The sequence below is a fragment of the Coturnix japonica genome, chromosome Z (genome assembly GCF_054131305.1).
Source record: "Coturnix japonica strain WE chromosome Z, WE-NBRP24, whole genome shotgun sequence".
In the NCBI taxonomy this organism is placed as follows: Eukaryota; Metazoa; Chordata; class Aves; order Galliformes; family Phasianidae; genus Coturnix; species Coturnix japonica.
In genome coordinates this window covers 49,680,845-49,702,729 of record NC_140702.1, presented here as the reverse complement: position 1 = coordinate 49,702,729, position 21,885 = coordinate 49,680,845, and the positions used below count along the sequence as shown (strand labels likewise).

Here is a 21,885-nt window from a genome sequence, read left to right as displayed (position 1 = left end):
AGGGGAAAAGTCAAGGGCAGTAAGAGAGAGGAGCCACAGCTGCCTACTTTCAAGAACAGGCAAACTCCATAGGCCCTTTTTATCTCTGACTGTCCGTCCTTCCCCACTCCAACAAGCATCTGCTACTTTGGTTAATAAAGAAATAAGGTAATCACAAATCAGAACATCCTCAGTGTTTCAGTAGATCAAGCTCAGAAACCATTTTTCTTGATCTTGATCTCTATATGGCTGATCTGCAGGAAGATCAGTATAACTGATACTCAGGAAGACCGAAGCATGCACATGGATACAGGTCATGTCATTTCCATGTTGCAGGGAAATTTGATATTTGGTCTTTTTCATGCAGTACAACAGGCTGCACACAGTTGGCTAGTGCATCCAGATGTACTCCAGTCTGTAGGAGTTACCAACAAATTCCCATGGGCTAATTCCAATGACAGATCACATTTTTCTTTTCCTACAGCATGACAGTGAAATCAGGGTTGCTCATTTTCAAATTATTTAGGTGCTGATGACACCCCATTGATGTCCCAAGAGCCACCTAAGTTTCATGGAAATAACAATCTTTGGATATACCTGCAAGAGAAACTTTAATATCCAGAGAGGAATAAAGAATTGACTTAGTGAAAATGCATCCAAAATCACCCATCTGGTTCAGGCAAACAGAGATGAAGTCTAACAGTATATAACAGCAAATGACAGTACATTCTGAAAGGTACAAGATCTGAAAATGCCACCCTCCCCAAGCTAAAGCCATCATTCTATGACCTTGCCGAAAGCCCTCAGAAAAAAAAACTTATCCAATGCAGTACCACACTATGCCAGATACAGCAGCTGAGCCAAGGCAACCAGGGAGCTAGTAATGGGACAGTGGTTCATAATCAGAACAGAAAGCAGAACACACAGCTTTACTTATTCTTACAGACATTTAAAGAAAACGAATGCATTCTTGAGTTCTTCCATCACAGCCCAGATACTCAGAAGAAAGTTAATGAGAGACTATTGAATAAAGTGGTATGTGTATGGCTTAAAGATACCCTCATTTTTAAACAAGCAGCGTTCTGGCCTAGTTGACCTCAATTAATAGTAACGTATTTCCAGAGTTAACTAAATCAAAGCAACATGAAATTTCCAATCAGATTTTACTGCACAATAAATGATTTTCTATTAAAAGCTGTAGGCAAGGAATTATACACACACACACACACACATACACAAAATACTTCATAGAATTTGCATCAGAATATACAATGTATTATTAGCTATGCAATGTGTTAAGTTATTCTGATATATAGTTAATCAAAAACACTCATATTGCAACCATAATAATAAAAAATATAAAGAAGAAATAAATTATATTCCAGAATCCAGGAAAGATAAACAGGAAGCACTGTAAAATGTGTTCAGTTTTGCTCATTCTACAAAACCACATTTGTTCAGTTTTATACATTATAAGCTATGGGTTTGCTCTGAATGCAGCTCAGATTTATCTTTCTGCATTCTGTTGTTTGACTGGTTCTTGGGACAGATAAGGGAAAAATACTTAGGGAGAACAGGTGTTGATATGCAGCTGAATTTATTCTAGAGATGACTTTATCACTATCTGGCTTTCCAGTATCTGTAATGTTCTAAAAAAGGGACGCGTGTAACAGGTTTGATTAGACATAACAGTCCTCACTTTGTACACTGATTCATGTTAGGAAAAACAAAGGTCTGCAAGAACCATGCAAATGCAGGCAAAATCCTTCAAAATGCCATGGCAGTCCAAAAAAAACTATTACAATGGAGCTAGAGACATGCTTCCACATAACATTCAAATCAGAATACAGTGGCAGATGCCTTTCAAGGTTGTCAGAGCAGCGACCAATGGCTTTGCAATACCCACCTTTCACATTTTTCATACTTCAAGGTATGTGGACACCAGCGACTACCAGATGACCAAAATACGAGAAGCTGACAGTCCTTTGTTCAAGCATAAGATAATTTGCTGATTCTTTATTATTATTATTACTATTATTATTATTATCATTATTATTTTGGCTTTGACTTGAGGAACCTCGGAAAATAACTGTCATTTAAAGTCTCCGGATATGCCTGACTGTGTACTACTTACCAGTGCCAAAGCTTTCCTCCCCACAGAGCGAGCAACGTCCAGAATCCATGAGATTGGAAAAATATCTCCATCCTGTTGGTGTTTCATACACAGGAACCTTCATTGCTTTTGCCACTCTGCAGAAGACACAATAAAACATCACACACGTTTACACACTGCAGTACTTTGGAAAAAGTAGGAACCTCAGCTGAAGAGGCTTTACCAGCATATTTCTTTTGTTACTGAGCCAGACTGAGTTACATGTAGAGATTTTTAAATCAATGCATTCTTTAAAGTTTCATCACTGTGTTGAAGTACCTTCCTTTACAAAACACAGGAGGCCAACTACTATATGCTAGGAATACATTTCTGTTCATGTGTTCAAAGCCAAGCCAGTACAGGAGAGCTTCCAAGGCACAGCATCTACTCTAAAAATGCATTTATATGATTCTGAGGTAAGCTGGATGTGCAACCCCCTTTAAGGAGCCCTCTACAAAGCTAAGGATTTACACAGACTGGTTATTACCATTCCTCTTAATTCTTGCTCTCACTGCATTTTCAATCAACTGCATTTTAATATGAAAAGTAAGACTTGAGGAATAGTCAAACAATCTGATTGACAAGGACCTTTCACAGATGAATAATTGAGATGTCTTATATAGGTTGCTCCTAAAGTAATGCCTCCTATTTATCCTCACAGAAACTGCAACAGACACAAAGACCACAAGAACATCATCTGATAAATTTCCAGCCACAAAACACTGTTTCTCAACACAGTCACCACCATTAGCTATGCATTTTCACCAGCAATGAACACCATCCTGCATGGCAAACTTGTAAAGATCTGCCCCACTGTTAGTGTCACCTTTGTTGAAACACACCACCCACCACTTCACTGTGCTCACATCCATTGTTTGATCTACAGAAATATTCACCAAGCACTGATGAATGTCAGTGGGCACAATTTTTTCCACATAGAGGAATACAATTCCACACCTCTGCTTCATACACACTTCCATGTCAGACATCATTTGATCAAACTGCCCCACTGCTGCCACCTGTCACACAGCATATATATAACAGAATATTGGTGGGAAGGTTCAACCTCTACCGTCATACCACCAATACCCACCTCTGACATCATGGGCCAGCAGAATAATAATACAGGAGATGTTACTTTCAAAGCAGCCCTCATACTTAATTTTAACTACAGTCAAGCCCAGACAAAGTAGATCTGGCAGTATTCAACCTGCTTAACACAATCCACCTAGAATTTATGAGTCAAGGCTAAAGCAGTCACCTCTCCAATCAATAGAGAGAGACCTGTTTTGAGACAGGCTGCCATTCTTAAAGCATATCGAGGCAGACCGGATGACCCTTCCAAATGTGGAAATACTGACCCATTTGAAACCTGAATCAAAGTTCAGCCTTTCAGAATTATCTTTAATTTGTTCATCAGTACTGTCTCCAAATCCACTTTTTAAAAATTTTTTCCATGTAATAAAGATCCAATGCTATCTAAGTCAGCCTAGGTGTTTATTTTTTGTATTTATACATAATATCTAAAAAGGGTGTTTTATAATTGAAATCAAATAGGAATTGCTGATACTTATTTGAAGAGTGTTAGAAATAAGTACACAGAGTAAAAACATATTAATGTGCTTCATCTTAAACTTGTATTTCATGTCTCTAATATGAGGTTGAGGCAAGTGTGTACTTGTGTGCTCATACAGCACTAGCTGTAGTTTTAGACTTTAGATGTACCACTGCATAACAGATGCCATACAGTGCAGAGCTTAACAGGTTTATGGTTGGCTCTGCAAAAAAGCAAAAACATAAAAGGATTTAATCTGTATGTTGTAGTAAGTGCAGGCTGGGAACAGGACCATACTGCCAAAAAGTAGAAAACAATCCAAAAGAAAACAATGGTTAACATGCTGGAAGAGCAGACCAAATTCTCTTGAGGTAGCCTAACAATACACCACAAATATCTCTGTTTGCAGAAATGTTCCAATATCCTGGTGCTGTTTCAGGAGAAGGAAATCCTTTCCCTTTCACTCTTCTAAATTTCTCTACTTTGGGAACAAATAGACTCAGATGGACTTGTTTTGACCACCACAAAAGGCTTCCAGGATCTGTTAAGCTTGTTCAAAGTTTTCTGCCTACTAGGCCAGCTCTGAAAATACACCTGATGATCCTGCTGGTATTGGGTTTATTTTAGAGTAAGCCTTTCAAGCAAACAAACATATCATACATATAAACACACAAAGCTTACAGTGAAATACAAGATTATTCCTTGCAATTTTTGGTTGTTTTTGTTCTTGATTCTTAACAGAGTAAATTATTAGAAGTAGCTCAACTTGAGCAACTACTTAGCAGCAGCGCTGAAGAAAAAGACAGTTACATCATCTTATGCAAGAAGGACAAAATTTGACTAAATAAGGGACTTGACAGTACACCATAGTCTAAGTAAAAACAATTTCTGCCCTGAGTTGTGCCCAGAGAAGATTCCCTTTATTCTCTATGCCTGTTTTCCCCCTTTGGACTCTGACTTCTTTGAGCAAGGAGTAGTTCTGTTTTCAAGGCTGTGAGGCTCTATCCCAGCTGAGTAATGCAAACCACAGTAACCTTTACAACAATCTTTCTTCATCACAAAGCTACAGAAAGGCAATAAACTGTCTGTCCAAACTGACATTCAGATATTATCGTATCTAACAGGTCTGGCTTATCATCTCATCCAAATAGCATGCTAATTGGAGAATATACAGATCCTTCCCCTCCCCTTTGCCAACATGTTTTTCCCTGCCGTACCCATATCCGTGCCTACAGTTCCAGTAATCTGAGGAGAATGTACAGTTTAAATATGACAGCTTTACAGCATCACTACCTCCTAGTAACAATTACTGACAGCACAGAATAAGTTTTGGTAAACAAAGGCATAGTCCAAATGCATGTATCAATTCAACAGTCTTCTGTGTTAAGCTGTATCTCAGAAACATGTAAACCCATCCCAGCATTCAACAGATGCTTTTAGAGACATTGTACTGGCTTCATATCTGCACACAGTACTTCATATTCCTTTATTAAATATGTGACATCACTAGACGATGAAGATAGGAGCTATTTTCCTGTAGCACACTGAAAAATAAGCAACTTCTTTCTTACTGTCAATTTGCTGAAACAAAGAATCACCAGTGGAAGTCCCATTAAATACATGTACCATTATACAGCCTATAGACATGTATGACAAATGGCATGCAGGGGGTTCCCAAAATTCTCAAGGCTGCAGACTAAGAGCAAAAATGAGCTATATCAGATCAAAGAAATAACAATGCAAGCTACAGGAAAACACTGAGAGGAAGGAGCTGGGAAATTATCACAACTTCAAAGACATGGATGGAAAACACAAATTAAAGGTGAGGATACAAGGGGGAGCATAAATTTCATATTCTACTAAGCAAAGATTATAGTGAGGACTTCTGGAATAGTGAATTCTGCAAGAACAACCGCTGACAAGTTATGCTAAAAGTTCTTGTTTTGGGTCACAGATCCACAAATTACAATTGATGCTGTTTTTAGCAATGCAGCTTCACAGGATAGCTCAAACAAGCCTGTATATACACAGTTACTTAATCTTCTCTTTAATTTCCCTAAGTTAAAAGCAGGAGACTGAGTTCTGTGATCCTTAAATTTTGGGGACTTAGAAATGGAAAGTCAAGGGGATGCAATAAAGTTTTTATTGTTTATATGAGGTCTCCTGGTCAGGGAGGATATAATTTCTCCCAGAAAGTGAGTTTTGGAACTGGTCCCACAAAGAGATTGTAACTTGAAGAGGTAGTGGACACACTGCCTGCCTCATCTGAGGGAATTTTTTATGTTCTTATATGTTCCATGTCTCATCATCAAGGTACTGATGTAGCAGTGCTCCTTGAGGGACAATAGCTAAAGCTGTGAATTCTCTGGGTGTAGGTGTCAGCTGTCAAAAGGCCATGTCCAGAGCAACTCAAGAAGACTGGAAGAAAATATGCCATACGAGTAGATTCATTTTCCTGGTCTGTTTGAGCAGAGGCATTCTATTTATGTCTAACCACACAGTCAATATACCTGTGTTTATATGTTCTATGAGTATGAACAATGCAGAAGGAATACAGCAATCCACGAGCATTCTGGCTCTCATCACCTCAGACATTTCATGGGACTAACTTCAAACAGTATTCCTGCTTACCTTTTCTCAGCGTAAGTGCTCACTACATCAATGAGAATACATGGTAGAGTTTCTCATGCCTTCTGCTGCAATGAGTAGCTCTTGCTAGAGAGGACACAGGATATTTACACTCGGGCCTGCATTCATTTCAATTAATTTGTCCACAGCAGAGTTAAGGGCATTCATGTTCCCAGTATGTTAAAAAAATAAAGGGAAAAAAACTTCAAAGAATAGTTACATGCATTATTGAAAACTATGTTTTGTGAATTCTAAAAAAAACAACAACAAAAAATAAGGCAGGGCAGCTGTTCTTACATGGGGAGATAATGAAGTGAGTCAAAATAACTGTATGGTTATGTAGTAATGTTTACCTGTCAGGAGACTGATGAGGAAAATCTACTTGTTCTGAAGCAGACAACTGCACAACTTACCTTACAGATGCCCAGTTGACAGTCATATGCAGATCACCTAAATAGGAAAATACGGAGTACGGGACTCTGGATTCTCTTTTGTCAATGAAAACACTATCCTGCTTAAACTGTGTTAAAAAGTAACTTCTCACTGAGAAATATATATATTTAAAAGGGTTAAAGGATTATCCTTGTGAAGCTGTTCCTTCAGTTTTCTATCCACAGTAGACAACAGATTATTTTTCACAAATGGACTAATAAGGTAAAATGGTCCTGAACAGAATCTATCAGTCTCTGTAGATCCATAAGTCACTGCAGTTTTCTAATAACAAAATATCACTGATTGCCATGGAATAATTGCTGTGCTAACAAAAGTCAGAGGAGAGTTTGGTCCAGTCTGTTAACTACATTGCCACAAAAGGACATGATGAATACCTGTCATTCAGATACAACAAATGGTCTGGGGCGAGCTGACTTCCTTGTGCTCAGTGAAACTTTTATAACTTCTGAGAATAGATCAGTCAATCAAACAAAATTGTCCTGCCAGAACTGTGACACCCATTCACTTCAAAGATAAAGGTCACAACAGTGAGGGGAAGGGCTTTCTTTCACATGTCTCATGAACAGTAAATGACTGGTTAAAGTTTTGCATAGCAGATGAAACGCTGGCTATGGTAAACTGCAACCCTGCACTCAATGAAGTCTTAGTGGGCAAAAAAATGTGGGAGATTGTAATGGAAGAAACATGAAAGAAGTGGCTACTGCATGTCTTCCTCTCATCTTCCACCACCTGCATGTGTCAACTGCACACACACGTTCACAGACGCAAGTCAGTAGATCTCAAAATGCAGATTGGTATTTTGTGGACACACTTTTTTCCACCCAGCTCCTCTCTGTGTAACTAGTGCTGAGGTAGATGAGGTACTTAACCTCAGGCACCAAAGAGTCCAGTTCTGCAGGAGGATTAGCACTCCCAGCACTAAGTCAAAAGAAATCAAAGGAATCCGAGAGACAGAAGTATGGGTCACTGTAGGAAAGTATGAGATACTGCAGATGCTCAGAAGATCACTGTAACTGCTTCTTTCAGAGGTACTGGCTGTAAAAGAAAAAGGTTCACACTGGGTCTTCTAAATCTCACTTTCAGCCACTCAATTAGACAGTGTTATGCAATCTCCAGCCAATTAAAAACCTAATTCAATTTAAGGCCTAAGGCATACTTTATTCTGAAGTCTATGGTTTGACTGAAACTAAGAAAACCAATTTTTCTTCCAAATTCTGTAGTCTTTCTTTGCAAAAACAATGAAAATATTTGAAGTAAGGATCTGTACCTGGTCTATCAATAAAATAATCTCTCTAGCTGAAAATGACAGTCTTGGAACAGTCTAGCCTTGGCAAAAAATGCAGTATTTATTTGATATTTTATGAAGTGAAATGATTCAAAACGTCTATAACACTCTTCACAATCCTGAGATCAAAATAACTGGTTTATGCTTTCCTACATCAATTTTTCCTTCCTTCAATTACAGATTCTGCTTCGTCTCATTCTGTACTGTACAGCCTTTGTCATAATGAACTCAAGTGTACTTGCAATCAGATCCAAAATTTGATTCTTTTGGAGTACTGAGATGATATGCAAAACTGAAAGCCTATCATCACCACATTTTCTTTTTCACCCAATTCTTGCATTAATCACTTCATTCTCCCTCCAGCATTCATAATTTATAATAGTTGAGGATTTTTTTTATCTCAGTTGAGAATTTTTTAATCTTCCTTGAAAATACAGACAAAATATTCACTGCTTTATCCACCACAAAGTCCCTGCTCCATTCTCACTGCATTTTGTTTCCACGTACTCTTATGTTTTCAGCACAGTAAAGCTGAAATTCTCCTTGCAACTTCATTTCTCACCTCTAGAAGTTTAATAGCTGGTCACCTTTGGTGGCTTCTCTCCTATTCTTATGATTTCTCAAGGTGCAGGACTTGTGAACTAAACAGTCTTAACCTTCTTCAGTCTGATTAGTAAGTCACCCATTTTTCTTTTTAATGGTGAAACTCCTAGCAGTCTGTGAGAAATTCACAGCAGTAGCAATGACAGCACCAGCACTGGCACCGGCAATAGTACGAAATAGACGTTCTGCTTCTGGATGTTTTCATTCTGTCTGCACCACCTTCCCATAAAAGGCTTCAACTGCATATTGTGCAAGGAGCAGAACTGAAACAACAGTCATCCCCCTTTTATGGTCAAGTATTACAGTGTTGACCTCTCACAGTCTTTAATTTATTAAGCAAAAAGCAGAGGAATGCTGAGTGCCTGAACATAATACAGATAACCAGGACATCCCACTAAGATTGGCAGACGGGCTATCAGGAGAATGAGGCAGAAAAAAAAAAGATACTTAGAAGAGAGAGATTTTCTTTCTTGCAGAGGATTAAAGTAATAGATAATGACGAATAAAAAGCATGTGGAGGCACCTCAGCCACAAAGGGCCTCTCCACCCCTGCAAAGTTTTATCTGCAAAATGCTTCTGCAAGTGGACTAAAAGTAGACTGAACTAAGCTCTGATGTCTGGAATAGCTTCTGTCTTGAAAATGGGCAATTTCTGGTGGATTTTCTTGCTTGACAATAGTTCTGAGGATGGTTACAGATTGCTAATAAGTGCAGAAATCACAACCTTAATACATTTAATTTGGTACAATTTGAATTCCCTTTCTATCAATGGAGCTTCACAGAACTCATTCAACACCAAGCGTAGTGCCTGCTCACTTCCAATATTCTCTCCTGCCTCTTAGACTCACACTAGCCTTTCCCTGTTTAAACGCTTTCAACAGCACAAACTAAAAATTACCCCAGCGGAAAGATCAAGTTATATAAACACTACCTACCTTTCTCATGCCTTGTAACACAGCAACCACACACACCAGAAACCTATTTGAGCTACACAGAACACATTCAGTTTCAGCACAATCACCGCTATACTCCATAGACATGAACTACTACTGCATGGTAAGTCAGCCCCTTGGTTTTAAATTCCTAAAAAACAAATTAAAAATTTAGTGCCTCCTTTTGGGTTATTCAAGTTTACTGGATTTTATTGACCTCTGTATAAGCTGACTTGAAAAGGCCTGCAACACCTAAAGAAGAGTTAAGACACACTCATCAGGGAACTCAGACTTGGAAATGCACAACCAGGCCCTGAAATCATCTACATTCCTTGTTGCCACCTATAGGCCACAGTATGAACTCAGAGTCTAATATTTCCAGTGACAACACAGTCTTCTTGTACGGACATTTTGTCACACCTCAGACAATACTACAAGATCCTTGTGCAAACGAAGCAAAGGCAAAATCACAGCAGTTTTTGAAGCAGAGGACCCTTCACAAAACAACAGTGAACTAATTTATGCCCCAAACTAATTTATGTCCCACTCTGGACAGTATGTATAAGGACAGTTCTTATGGACACTGTACTTCAGTCCTGATTTGCTCCGGAGTGAAATATGACTGATGTAGAATTAACTGATGGCAAGGCACAGTAAGTGCACCTTTAATGTATAAAATGAGGAGACAGCATACAAAGCTCAATCTTTTCACCTCATATTCACAAGTGCTGCAAGCAGGTTATTGTTGTAGCAACCAAGACAAGAAACTGCTGCCAACATTAAAACTACCAGTAATGCCAGTTTACATATATACTGTCACTATGAGATTGTTACCACTCCCAGCTTGTGGTTCAGGGGACTATGAGGAACTGAAGCACCTTTTTTTGAGAAGTTACATCAATTTTTATAAGTTGTGCGGAAAAAGGCCTGACTAGCTTAGGTTTTAAAGTCTTTAGTTTAGCTTTGGTTCTATGTTCTCTTGCCAAGTATGGATGATGACAAAGAGTCCTAGCAATAAGACTGCAGAGGAGACAAAAGCTCTCTTAACAGCTCTGTGCTTAATTCAATTTAATCAAAATTTGTACATACATAAACTGCCCAAGTTTCCATCTTTTCAAGGATGTATGACATGAAAGAAATTCTACCAAGAAACATTGTACTTTCTCAGAAATTCCTCCTTCAGACAGGAAGCTGGCCAACAAACCTGTAACATCTGCTCCTGCTCAGCCCAGCTATCAGGGTAAGGACAGCGCTGTCAGCAGAAAATCACTGTAGCTCAGAGCACAAAACACACCATTCTTTGCAGTCTCAGGACACCCTCCAAGAATCCCCACTGTCAGCTTGTAAAAAAAATCCCAGCCTTTGACAGATTTTAGCACAGAGCAAATAAAAAAAATCATAAAATGACACAATTGCTTGAATCCAGACATCTGTATAATCAGAATAAAATAAGAACAAACAAATATTGACCTGGTGGTGCTTGCTATGAGCACAATCACTTGAAACTGCTTTCAAATGAAGAATTCTACAGTAATAAATGCAGGTCACAAGAAAAAAAAAAGTCATGCCTGCCTTTTTCGAAAGGAGAGTTAATTTAGTCACGGTGAGAAACATTTCACTATAAAGTAAGTATTTGTACTGTTCTGCAGGCACTGGAATCAGGCCAAATGTGAATTCACATCTAACGTCCAGAAGCAATCCTCACTCTATACCAAGAATTAGTTAAATGAAAAGATCTGTTTTCAACATATTCTTAATTCTGCCTATCTTGAACTCCTTACATGGCCAACACCTTCCTCTCCCTTCTCCCCTACTGAATGTTAAAAGTCAGATTGAATGCACGGTGTTTAAAATTAAATCCAGACTATCAGTCTGAATGTCTATATCTGGACTGAGTTTGCTAACAGCAAGATTTTATTCTTAGAATTTATACTGGTGTCCTTTCCAGTTATGTATGTATGAAAGAAAGCAGTCCTGACAGGACAAGAAACAAGGAAGAATAGCAGAAACGAATCTGCAATATTTCTGAGGTACAGCTCCACAAAACACACAGACCATGTTTTACCGAGTGAAGAGGACTAATGTGATTTAAGTTTTGCTGGAGCCCACCAAGCACAGGCAGCACTGAAGGCTCAAGTGATAACAAAGCATACTGTGCACACAGCACTGTTCAGGGATCTCTAGCCTCACAGTGAAAAAACTTATCTGTTATGCAGGAAGCAGCCTTGTCCCAGCAGTGTGGCACCAATGTTCTTTAGTCTCCTTCACAGCACAGCCTTGGTGCTTTGCTAGCACAAACACAGAGGCAGTGGGACTCTACATAGAATATCTGCACTACTCCGTGTTATACCCTGTAGGAATATGGGCTTACCCAAGCTTCCACAGAAAATGCTGTGTGATGTCAGCATGGTACAGGCTTTCCTGTATATTCTGAGATGGAGCACTGTCCAGAAATTTCACAGTACATACACGACTTCAAACTACAGTACTGTCTGTGGAAAAACAACCCAGTTTTCTGAGCTGTTTCTCCTCTTCCTTCCACTTCCAAATCTTCTCAGCCCTGTTCAAGCATGCCACCCATGAAGAGAAGAAACCCGGGAGGCCTGTGCTAAGAGAATGCTGACCCAGTCACATTACAACTTAAATTTCTCCTTTACAGGACAAGTGTTTTATACAAAGGCTCAAAGCCAAGCAGTAACAAGGACAGCACGTAATAAAATGGGGGAAAAGATAAAACACTGAAGTAATGGAAAACCGAGTACTCTGTGAAATTTTTCTTTCTTTTATATTATTTTAACAAACATCCTATAATAACCTCTCATGTTTCCACTTAAATCCCTGGGGTTTCATGCAAACTTGAAAGTGTGCACTCTAGTAGGTGGACTGATGCCAAAAGGTAAAGGTCAGCTACCTTCCTTTATTGAGTTTCAAGCACCCTCTTGATTGAGTTAGCAAGCACCCTTTATTGAGTTTCAAGCACCCTCTAGCAAAGACTAGTTACTTGTTCTGCAAGACATGTTTCCAAATCCTCTAACAAATTCAGCACCTTGCAGACAGAATTACAGCTCCTTATGAACAGGGAAAAAAAAAAAAAAAAAAGCAGAAAACAACTGTAGCCAAGGTGGATAGGTCTGTGTAAATAAAGATAAGTTCAAACGTTTATTATTTTAAGTCCTTCCAATGCACAAAAATGGCTGTGTTCATCCTCTTGCTCCTCACTTCTCCTCATTGTGTACATTTGTAGAGAAAAACAGGATGCTGAGAACACGCCCTATAAGGAACCCCAACAATTCTTTAGTTTAACTAAAAGAATTGGGATGTTTGTATGTGCTGAAAGTAGATACTGCATGCTCTGCCCCAACTGTAAAAGCCTGCAAGCCCTTCCATTTTCTACAACCAGAAGTACCAATTAGATGTGACCTTATTTAACCCTATACTGAAAGTTCATCAGCTAGAATTGCTCCACCAGGTATCAGTGATCACTAACAAAAAAATAACAGATGAGACAGACTACAAACCTTGAGGAAGGAAGGGCAGCTTTTCAGGTCTACATGGTGAAAGAAAACCTTTCAGAGAGAACACTTAATGAATGTTAAGAGGTTGTATTTGTCCCCTCAGTCTCTATCCACACAAATTCACCTCACTTACTGCAAAATGTCAGCAGTCTCTCAGGTCAAAGGGAGACATTCAAAAGATCCTGAAGATAACCTATGACCAAGCTCATTTCCTATCAGGAGAAATTTGTTATATGTATTTTGTAGTTGATCTCCAGATTCTGTAGGCCACTGAAACCACCCGTACAAAGCAAGGAGGTGACCACACATGCTACAGGAGACACATAGCATGCTGTGAGTCTACCCATCTGAGGAACCAGATGAGTTAGGAGAGAAAAAAATGACACGTAGTGATATCTTAATCATGCCACCTTGCACTGAGGAGTCTACCCTCAGGCAGTGTTCTGCCAGTTACAGGGAACGGTTGACAGGAAGATTTTACTACCAACAATCACAGTATTTGTAGTGGTGCTGGAGGCAAAAAATACCCAAAGCATGGGGCTGCACTCTCACTCCACCTAGACGGAAAGCACATCATAAAAACTGAAAGAAAATATGAAGAACTTGAAGAAAATGTAAAGAAGGAGCAAATGAAAACCCCTGAAAATCCCATGAATAATATGAATCAGACTGTATATTGATGTATTTTAACCTGTATAAGCTATAATGATTAATAATATTTAATTTAATAATAAAATATTTAATATTTAATAATATCTTCAAGAGCACAGATAGATCAGCAGGATCCCATGAAGCTGAAGTCCCACATATGCCACCTTTCAGATCCACAATATCAAGCAAAAGAAACAGAAAGGAGCAATCCTTAAAGGAAACATACAGGCTGTGACTTGGTTTCCACTGTAACATTTGGGCAACCTCATGATGTAATAAATATTATCTGGACACCAAAACCCTAATAAAAACCCTAATACTTGTGCAGGTTCATCAACAACAAAGCCCATACTTCTCAGAAACACAACTGAGTGACACTAATTGCCGTAGTGATGAAAACATGAGACCTTTTACTAGTCTCACAGGCAAATAAACTAGGGTAAAAATTGTTTATATATTACACCAGTAAGCTATAAACATATGGGAAAATATTTATATACACATATATGTGTATTACATGCACATACATGAAAACATCATCACTCTGCCTTTGAAGTGTGTATTATTTCCAGGAATCTAACTTTCTGAGTTTGAGAATCACAGTAACTAACATTGCTTTTATCCATTTCTCTTGGTTAGAAGTGTACTGGAAAGCTCTGCACTCCATGCAATCCGTGTAACTGTTTATTATTAAGGGTTTGTTTTCCTCAGTGTGTGGGATGCTAACAGGTGTACTCAACACAATGTTCCATACCAAATGCTATTCTCATGTTGCTTCAGTCATCTGTTTGAGACTCAAATCCGAAACGCATAACTTCACACCCTCTTTCATAAATGTTTTAAGAGTCAACTCCCAAAGGAAGTAAAATCCTCGGGATGGAGAGCCTGCGACTCCTCGCTGTGTGAAAACTTCATTTTCCCCTTCACACCAGACCTAACAGAATCACCAAAAACAGTTGTTCACATGTACAGTATCTAAATACAGCTGTGATAAAAGTGAGGATAAAGCAAAAGGTCAAGTTGCTCTGGTAGAGTCAACGAGCAAATGCAAACACAAGTATATGATGAGAGATGGGCTCTGGCAGCAGCATAAGCTAACACAATTATGTCTTTTACACAATAAAACCAGCTGGCAGAGTGCTCAGAGCCCTGTGAGGTGAAATCACTCACACACGTAATGCAGATCCACACAGAATCTGGGATTCGGATGCAGATAGTACAGAACACTGATAAAGAAATTCTAACCATCTGCTAAGCACATGGCCATGGTCTCCAGATGCACTGCAGTAATCCTTAAGGTTATTCATACTGTTCCTGGCTGAAACACACAAATCATTTCATTACTATTTCAGCACTCATATGCATATACATAGTTTACTCCTCCTTGTCAATAAAGGAGGGAGGGAATAGATGGCAATCAGGAACTCCTGGCATTTTCAATGAACCTATATATATAGCAAATACAAAAGTTTTAAAGTTTACAAGCTTATTTAAGCCACCAAATTTTGCCATGGCTTAGGAAAGATACAGTCCCCATGTTTATATATTTGTTTGTTTTTAATACCACAGCAGAGTATATTATTAGACTGTGTATCTGTCCCATTCCCAGTAGAACGACCTATTAAGCTCCACCAGTAAAGATAGTTATTTTGCTGCAGATCTGTAAGAATGGCTGTTACTGTTACACTGTAGCACACTGCAGTATAGGCTTGCTGTGTTACTAAAATAAGGAAGGTCAGAGAGTCTTATCAGTATATGAACAGAACCAAATTAAATAAAGACGTGGGTTTTATAAAGCAAGCTTTTCCCTAGAGAAGAGGCTTTACCTTTGAATACCAGACACAACAGAGCACAAAATGGCACAAATGAATTTTAGTAATAGACTGTGCCCCATTAAGTATTTGGCAAGAATTTGATTTCAAGTGCAACAGAAATGGCTCGGAAGGAGCCATAGGGCATGCATGTCACAGGGAAACAAAGCAGGGCATGCATGTCACAGGGAAACAAAACAAAGTCTGAACAAGGAACAAAGACAGCTGGAAGTTTCCACCCTCCCACCTTCAAAAAGGGACATTTCCTGTTCTAGCTTAGAGCCCCACATGAGCACTACAACAGAGAAAACCTGAGTTTCCAGCAATAAAATTGATCTATGAAGTCAGAGAGGGAAGTAGAAAATAAACGGGGACAAATAGAAGGAAATAATTTCTCTTATTCAGTAGAAACTGTCAGGGAGAATTTATTTTAACAGAAAAGAGATGTAATAAATGGAGAAAAGACTGACGGTGATCTGGTGTTCACCTCATGTACCTCTACAGATATGTACTGAAGGAAGGAAGTCTCAGTAAGGTTATCACTAATTAGGAGCAAGACCTGTGGCTTTTTACAAAAAATACAAAAACCTTATGAACCAACTACAGTGAAAAGACTCTCCACTAATTCAGACTACACATGTGGCTAACTGTCACTAGCCTGTTTTAGCTCTTTTACAGTGAGGTCAACCAAAATACAGCCACAACATCTGACACCAAACTCTGTCATGACAGCAATTAAAATTGGAGTTTCTGTATTCTGATTTGTCCAAATAAGAAATAAAAGAATGGCATTAGGTACTTATCAGATGTCATTGGCTGGTTCCACAGTCTCCACCTCATTAGCACTGCAATACTGCACCCATCCTCTCACTCACAGACATCAGCAGGGTAGCTCAGAAAATGACCAGGAAAAAAAAAAGAAATAGTACAGTTTCTCTAGTTGGATAATCTCTTGGATTTATAAGAGAAAGACAAAATGAAAAAGTCAAAACTAAGATCAAGGTTTTCTACACATCACTTTTTTGTTAATCAAGCTGACTACAGGACTGCAATAGTGCTGGCACACTCTTGCAGTACTGCAACAAGTCCTAGTCTCGCTGGACAAGGACTTTCCAGCAATGGTGTCTTCACATGGGCAATACTACAAATAAAATAAAATATAATAAAATTAAGATTGGAAGGCATCACTAAGATATCTAAACCAAATGTGGTGACCAAAGCAAGGTCAGCAATGATATGACAGTGTTATACTCACAGTGTTTTCCAGACAAGCATTGTAAAACTCCCTCATTCCAAAATATGCAGCCCCCTATCCTCTCTCCATACAAACCTGTGAAGTGTCTGGTTCCATCATCTTGACAACCTCTGTGTAGATACTGATGGCTTATATTCAGTCTTGACAACAACAGCCTTCTCCATGCTAAACAAATCCAGTGTTCCCACCACTCCCCTTGGGACTCAACGTAAAACAAAACTGAAAACATGGTGTTGAAAATCTTAAAATGGAAGTAAATGGCATCTGCAGCCCCACTCTCATCAACAGACTTACTCATTTTATCACCTAGATAACTGGTCAGACTAAAACTATTTTAGTTGCTTCCTAATGATATCACCAGGATTTGGACTTCCTTACGCTATCACTGCTTTTTCTCTTAGGCAAACCACTCTGTATTTTAGAGACTTAGAATTATCAATTGTTCTATGCAGTTTTCACAAAGAAGAAAAGCACTTTTACAGTTTCAAGATAGTGTTCATAGCTATAAAGTAAGAGAAGATTTAAAAGAACAAAATACAATATGCCACAGAAAAAGATCTACCACAACATGGCTGAGGTTGGAAGGGAACACAGAATCCCAAGCAGGGTTCCCAGGACCATGCTCATGCAGCTTCTGCAGGTCTCAAGAGAGGAGACCAGGACATCTCTGGGCAGCCTGTGCCAGTGCTCCTGCACAGTAAAGAAATGGTTCTTGATGTTTGGATGGAACCTTCTGTGTTTCAGTGTGTATTCACTGTCCTGTCACTGGCAACACTGGAAGCAATCTTGTTCTGTCCTCTTTTAACCCAGCATACTAGATTTTGGATATTGGATATTTGTTACACTTGGGATATTCTTACACTGGAAATTACCAGAACATACATACTTAAATACTTTTCATATATTCTAGCTGTAGAAATGATTTAAATTATTTCATTCTGTTCTGACTGCAGTGTACTATTTGAAAGCAAAAGCAATTTCCAATGCTCACAGTAAACACAGAGCTTCAATGGTAAATTACAAGACTATTAACATTAAGAAAGGAAAACTCCATTCTCCTTTAATACTAGGTTCTCCTAAGTGCACTCTCTCTATCTCACACACACATTCACAACCCTCTTCAAAACCCTATTCTGATTTTGGAAATATCTTGGTTGTCTTTCACTTCTGCACAGAAGGAAATAGATGAAAAAGTTTCTGCTTCTACAAAATTAAACTGACCATTCAAGTGACTGAGTCTTAAAGATCTGTTCTAGCAATGCTCCCAACTGTATTTAAATTGTGCCGAGCACCCTGGCTTTGTTACAGTCCTACACAGACCTTATTAAAAACCCCCAGAATGTAAAGAATAACTTCCTGCCTTCTTATTTGTAAACAGTCTAAGTAACTTAGCAGAACATACTTTAAGAAACATACATAAGAATCAGAACTTTAAACACGCTTTTTTGGAATTCTGTGCCAGAAAGGTTCCCTTTGACATCAGCAGGAAATTTACCCATGAAGGTCATCCATTTACAGAAATCCTTTGATGGGAGAGGTCAGTTTTGGGCTGATACCAGCTGCGCTGTCTGGCACAGATGAAACATGTTCAGACATGCTAATCCATGTGGGAGCCTTTGGAGGCTGTAGCCCAAAATAAGCCCATGAAAAAAAAAGAAAAGGAAAAAAAAAAAAAAAAAAAAAAAAAGGGGGGGGGGGGGGGGGGGAGAAAGGGCATTTATTTTAAACACTCCTTTAGTAGTAGTCACAGTGTCTTCAATCATTTTACTGAAAAATTTCTCCGAATGTTTAAACTAAAATGCTTTGGGGATATTTTTAGATCAGAGTATTTATAGAAATTCCTATTGGTTATTCATATTTGTATGCATTTTGAGATATAAGACAGATGCAGCATTGAGAGAACTACTGACCTTCTGCTTCCCAACATCTGTCTACTGCACAGTGGAAGACTTACTCAGAAAGATTGGCAGAAAGTTTATTTTTCTTAGGTGGTTTTCAACATGCTGCACATTAAGCCCAGACATATGTTTGTGTGTTAAGACTGCAAGTAAACTTACTTCTTAGAAAGTCAGTAATGTCTGTAGTATATGTTTACATCACGTCAAAAATAGAATGCTGTTCTAACCTTGGTGGACAAAGTGTGTAAGTAAAAGTCACAGTCAAGCTGGAAACAAAGCACTGGACGTCTTTCAGTTCATCTTTTCATTTTAAAGGATGAGAGCTTTGTGCACAGTTTTCTGCACTCTGTCCTGAAAATGGCTCACTGAACAACCAATGAACATGCCAACTCCAGTCTACAGCACCTATACCTGCCTGCTTTATGCACTGTCTGGAATCCAACAACTCTAAGTGAGAGTAAGGCTGCCCAGCAGCCTGCCTTTTTTAGTAGGCATCAGTTGCACTAAGGATCACAACTGAACAGTGAATCCCTTTCAGGCCCAAAAACTAAGCTGTGTGCCAAGCAGAGATGGATGCCACAGGACCATCCTGCCACAGAGGACAACTCAGTTTTCCTACTGATATTTCATAGTACATGGACACACCTACTGTCCTTTTCTTCCCAAGGAATGAAATATAACCACTGAGAAACATAAATAAACAATTCACTTTTATAGAAAGTTCAGAAACACACAATAGATGGATGATAACAGCTAAATCACAAGCACACTGCATAAAAGAAGCTAAGGCACATCTAATGAAAGGATGTCAGTGTTCTGTAATGACACTTCTTCCTCCACTTCTTCCTCCTTCTGCTTTTGAAACATCATATATTAGTAAATAAAGCATCTACCTTACAACATGTATGAATATTGCAAATTCATTTTAAAAGTTACACTTCCTGAACAAATTTGCCATCATACAGTGCTAAACAACTTTTTATTACACTCCAAAGACATTATATTCATGAAAGTTTAATGCAGTCATCTTTTACAGTGTCCTAGAACAGACCTTCCACTTGTTCTATTTCATTTAATTTAAATATGGCCTGTACGTGACACAGAGTTGATTTGACAGAGGTGTCTTAAAATTCCACAACAAGCCTCTTAGAGATAAGAGAAAGTGAGACTGACTTATCTGACTAAGGAAGATAACAAGAGCAATGTCAGAACTGGCAGAGCTTGAACAAATCACAGTCACAGCAGTGAATGCTTTTACCTAGTTGATAGTAAGCTTTATTTATAAATTGGAGAAGTCTTTATTTTGGAATATCCCTTACAACAATAGAGGGCATCCATGCTGAGCAAGGACCATGCATATCCAGCTTCTTGCATGCACTTTGTCATTAAAACAGGTGGATTAAGAATACCAAAGAAAAGCAAATGATTGCAAGCCACTGAGTTACAAGAGGGTCAAAGAAATCCATACAGTATTTGTAAATTAAGAATTCAAGGAAATAGTCACAAGGACACAAGTAGAATGTGATACACTGCTCTCTATGGCTAATCAGAGTTGCATGTTTCTTTAATTTCTTAATTGATCCAAAAAACTTTTTTTTTTTTGGTCAGTACTTGCAGTTTGAAGATTAAGCTTTAAGCTTTACCTTTGAAATCTTATGTTTCTGCTTCACTGTAGACCTCTCTCACTTTACATCCACCACTCAGACTTCATTATTCAAACATGGTGTAAAATTAAAAAAGGCTAACTTTTGAAAAGCAACAATTAATTTCCTGGTCTACAAATACTTTACTTAGAATGAGTTCTCTGGGAGCCATACTTCCTGCTTAGATAAGTTGATGCAATTCCTAAACTTACTTGCTTTATTCTAAGAAAGTCTGTATCTGTACTGTTATTCAAGTAGAACTGAATATGTCTAATGCCTTTGTGTCTATAAAATACTCAGGAACTTCATACCAGATCTGACTGAGTTAAACCTAGCTGGTCATCAACAGAGATTTCACAATAACTCTTTGAATAACAAATATATTGGAATAGACACTCTATATTAGGCATTGCAGAAAACCATAAATCAGAAAATAAAAGCCTGAAGTTAGACTTCCAATTGTAATCATGTTGTAACAGGGTCAAGAAAATATGCCACAATCAGGTATTATGGGCAGTTGCAATAACACAGTTGAGTCTTGAGTTTAACTCCCAGCAGCTCTATCCTTGTTGGTAACAGGCTTTGGAACTGCCTTCAGAGGAGCATTCAGACCATCTTTCTTTGTCTCCCTATCAATCTATAACAATTTTTGAGCACAGTTTGACTTCGACACACACTGAGCACTAAATCATCATTACTGCTTCATTACATACTTGTGGTTTCTCTCTATTATGACTGTGTTTTAAATGCCAAAGAGAGACATTCATTTGTTTGTGGAAGTAATGTTTGCTTCCCTGGTAGAAGTCAGCGACAAAAGCAAACCAACTTAAGCCAAGAATGGTTCTTGGGCAATTTCTACAAGCCAGTGCTTTCTTTGATTTCTAATTCTCACAACTAAAAATAAAATAATTACCCAGCCTCCTGGAATAGAGCTGGTCTTCTCTGAGCAGTAATCAAGTGGAACTCAGCTGGTAATAAAGATTAAGCAAAAATACAGCCTCCACCATGCAATTGGCCAAAACAACTCTAGAACACTTAACTGAATTATTATCTTTCATCCTTTGCGTCACTTATTGCTGCTTACAGTGTCTGGGGCTTCTGTCCTACAGGAATAGGCAGAGCCACTTAAGCAATGTTTCCTACTGTGCTACAGAAAAAAACCAACCCTGATCCAAATTTTCATCCTGAATTTAAGTTTCTTGCTGACTGAAGAGATAACATTATTTCTGCACTCAGCACAGCACATTCAAAGCCATCACATCTCTACCTCTCACAGTGTGAAGATACCGTGTTAAGCAAGTCAGAACAGACACCATCACAGCATACCCTCTCAAAACTTGACTCTTGCCAACCAGACAGTAAATGGATAGGCACCATCGATGTCTCAAAGCTGCATTTAAAAGGCAGGCTACCAGGTATAAAGTCACAGTGTCCTGAGTAGTCAGGTAACCAGCTCTGCTCAGTTCTAGTTAGAACATACAAATGCTGTTGTAATGACCTGGCTGTAGAAACAAGGTATTAGATAA

The 21,885-nt window shown here is 38.6% G+C and overlaps 1 protein-coding gene across 1 annotated transcript in view; it reads right to left on the bottom strand.

The window, feature by feature from the left end:
* The window catches only part of PGM5 (phosphoglucomutase 5), a 60,320-nt gene that overhangs the window by 22,091 nt on the left and 16,344 nt on the right, over positions 1-21,885 (bottom strand). The window contains exon 7 of the mRNA XM_015848859.2: positions 2,114-2,229. Within this exon, the coding sequence (XP_015704345.2) occupies positions 2,114-2,229 (116 nt within the window). The remainder of the gene's footprint in view (positions 1-2,113; positions 2,230-21,885) is intronic.